The following is a 3363-nucleotide window of genomic DNA, read 5'->3' on the forward strand; positions in this document are numbered from 1 at the left end:
ATCGATAGGGGGTATGAGGGATGATGTTGAGTATGGCCTGGCAATGCAGTTCTTATACTCAACTGAGAGAGAGGCACTTGCTGCTGGGAATCCTGACTTGCCTTAGAGATAGGGACAGGACGTAATAGTTTGGAAATCAATAAGCCATGCTCTGAGGTCAAGTCAAAGACTAGGCATACAAGTTGGGATCCTACCCAATTGCTGTATGTAGGCATTTAAAAAAAAAGGCTATGAGATTTAACAAACCAAATAACCATTTAACATTATATGCTCTCTTTCTAGGATTTTGACTCATCTTTATCATTCATATGTCAACGAGTGATAAAGTCCTTGGAATTACAATGTGTCCTATCAGAAACATTTGTGTGCTGTGTAGCATCATTATGTCAGTGTATGGCTGGGCTCCAAAGGTGCCAGAAGAAAGGGAACTGACTACCAATTGCACCAATATGTCTCTAAGAAAGGTTCCTGCAGACTTGATCTCAACCACAACAACACTGGATTTATCCTACAACCTCCTTTCTCAACTTCAGAGTTCAGATTTTCATTCTTTGTCTAAACTGAAAGTTTTGATTCTCTGCCATAATAGAATCCAACAGCTGGATACCAAGATCTTTGAATTTAACAAGGAGCTACTATATTTAGATTTATCTTACAACAAACTAAAGACTGTGACTTGGCATTCATTGACAAGTCTGAGACATCTAGATCTTTCTTTCAATGACTTTGACACCATACCTATCTGTGAACAGACTGGAAACATGTCACACCTGGAGACCTTAGGTTTGAGTGGGACAAAAATACAAAAATCAGATTTCCAAAAAATTGCTCATTTGCATCTAAACACTGTCTTCTTAGGATTGAAAACTCTTGCTCATTATGAAGAGGGTAGCCTGCCCATCTTAAATACAACAAAACTTCACATTGTTTTACCAATAAACACAAATTTCTGGGTTCTTTTGTGTGATGGAATGAAGACCTCAAAAATATTAGAAATGACAAATATAGATACCAAAAGCCAACTTGCAAGTTATGAAACTAAACAAAATATTATTTTAGAGAGTACCAAGACAACTGTCCTGTTACTTAATAAAATTGATTTACTCTGGGAGGACCTTTTCCTCATCTTCCAATTTGTTTGGCATACGTCAGTGGAATATTTCCAGATCCAAAATGTGACTTTTGGAGGTAAGGTTTATGTTGACCACAATTCACTTGACTATTCACATTCTGTAATGAGAACTGTAAAATTGGAGAAGGTACATTTCAGGATTTTTCATATTCCACAAGACAGAGTCTACTTGTTTTTTACCAAAATGAATATAGAAAATCTGACAATATCAGATGCACAAATGCCACACATGCTGTTCCCTACTTATCCTACAAGATTCCAATATTTAAATTTTGCTGATAATATCTTAACAGATGACCTATTTAAAAGGCCTATCCAATTGCCTTATTTGAAAACTCTCATTTTGAAAGGCAATAAGTTGGAGACACTTTCTTTGGTTAGTTGCTTTGCTAATAATACATCCTTGAAGCATCTAGATGTTAGTCAAAATCTGTTACAACATGAAAATGATGAGAATTGCTTGTGGCCAGAAACCTTGATCAACATGAACCTGTCATCCAATAAATTTTCTGACTCTGTCTTCAAGTGCTTGCCTAGAAGTATTCAGACACTTGACCTGAATAATAACAAAATTCATACTGTCCCTAAAGAGATTATTCATCTGAAGTCTTTGAGGGAACTAAATCTTGCATTTAATTTTCTAACCGATCTTCCTGGATGCAGTCATTTCAGAAGACTCTCAATACTAAATGTTGAAATGAATTTAATTCTTAGTCCGTCTCTGGATTTTTTTCAGAGCTGTCAGGAAGTTAAGACTTTAAATGTAGGAAGAAATCCATTCTGGTGTACTTGTGAGTTAAGAGGTTTCATTGAAAAATACTCAGAGGTCATGTTGGTTGGATGGTCAGATTCATACATATGTGAATATCCTTTGAATCTAAAGGGGACTCAGTTAAAGGATGTTCACCTTCCTGAATTATCCTGCAACACAGCTCTGTTGATCATCACCATCGTGGTTATCATGCTAGTTCTGGGGATAGCTGTGATCTGCTGCTGCTTCCACTTAGATCTGCTCTGGTATCTCAGGATGCTATGTCAATGGACACAGATATGGCACAGGATTAGGAAGACAACTCAAGGACAACTCAAGAGAAATGCTCAATTCCATGTGTTTATCTCATACAGTGAACATGATTCTGCCTGGGTAAAGCATGAATTGATCCCTAATCTAGAGAAAGAAAATGGTTCTGTCTTGATTTGCCTTCATGAGGGAAACTTTGACCCTGACAAGAGCATTGCTGATAATATCATAAACTGCATCAAGAAAAGCTACAAATCCATCTTTGTTTTATCTCCCAGCTTTGTTCAGAGTGAGTGGTGCCATTATGAACAATGCTTTGCACATCACAATCTCTTCCATGAAAATTCTGATGACATAATTCTTATCTTACTGGAACCCATTCCACTCTACTGTGTTCCTCCCAGGTATCCTATGCTGAAAGCTCTCATGGAAAAGAAAGCATGCTTGGAATGGCCCAAGGATAGGCGTAAATGTGGACTTTTTTGGGCATACCTTCAAGCTGCCTTTAAAGTTAATTTGTTAGAAACCAGAGAGATGTGTGAACTACAAACATTCACAGAGCTGAATGAAGAATCTCGAGGTTCTGCAATGTCTCTGATAAGAACAGACTGCCTATAAAACCTTCCCTTCCTTAGAGGAACTGGGGGCTGCCTATACTATGGGATGATACAACTTATGATACAACCTTATGATGGCAATTAGGCAATATCTATTAAAATAAAAAAACAAGTTCCATCATCATGTCAGTTCCTTGATGGTTTTCTAAGAATGTATCTATCCCACAGAAACACAAATTTACAAAATATAAAAATGTGCTCATCCGATTATTATTTATGATTATGAAAAAACAGCTCAAATGTCCACAAATAAGGATCAATTCAATAAATTACAGTACATTTCTATAATAGAATATTACACAGCCATTAAAAAGAATGAGGTAGCTATAGATTTACTGGTATGAAGAAAGTAATATTAATATGTTGGTTTATGCATTGAAAAAAAAAGTCTGAAGGAATCTATTACAGGATATTGGTTGCAGTAACCGTGGTTTGGGTCTAGGAGCTCGCATTACAGGGAACATTTGATTTTTATGTTGCATATTTTTACAATGGCGGAGTTGCTTAGAATGAATCTTCTTCTTTTATAAGTAGAAAAAAAACTTTAAATATAATATTTAAATCTTATGCATCCTACTTATTACTTGACTCTT

General features: G+C 36.1%; 1 protein-coding gene across 1 annotated transcript; it reads left to right on the forward strand.

The window, feature by feature from the left end:
* Positions 1 to 341: 341 nt before the first annotated feature.
* On the forward strand, positions 342 to 3101 carry TLR10 (toll like receptor 10; the record flags this gene model as incomplete). Its single annotated transcript, XM_084233425.1, has 1 exon — positions 342 to 3101. One exon carries the CDS (start codon positions 342 to 344, stop codon positions 2769 to 2771), a length of 2430 nt encoding a protein of 809 aa, XP_084089551.1. The 3' UTR covers positions 2772 to 3101.
* Between the last annotated feature and the right edge of the window lie 262 nt (positions 3102 to 3363).

Source organism: Talpa europaea (assembly GCF_964194135.1).
Source record: "Talpa europaea genome assembly, chromosome: 5".
In the NCBI taxonomy this organism is placed as follows: Eukaryota; Metazoa; Chordata; class Mammalia; order Eulipotyphla; family Talpidae; genus Talpa; species Talpa europaea.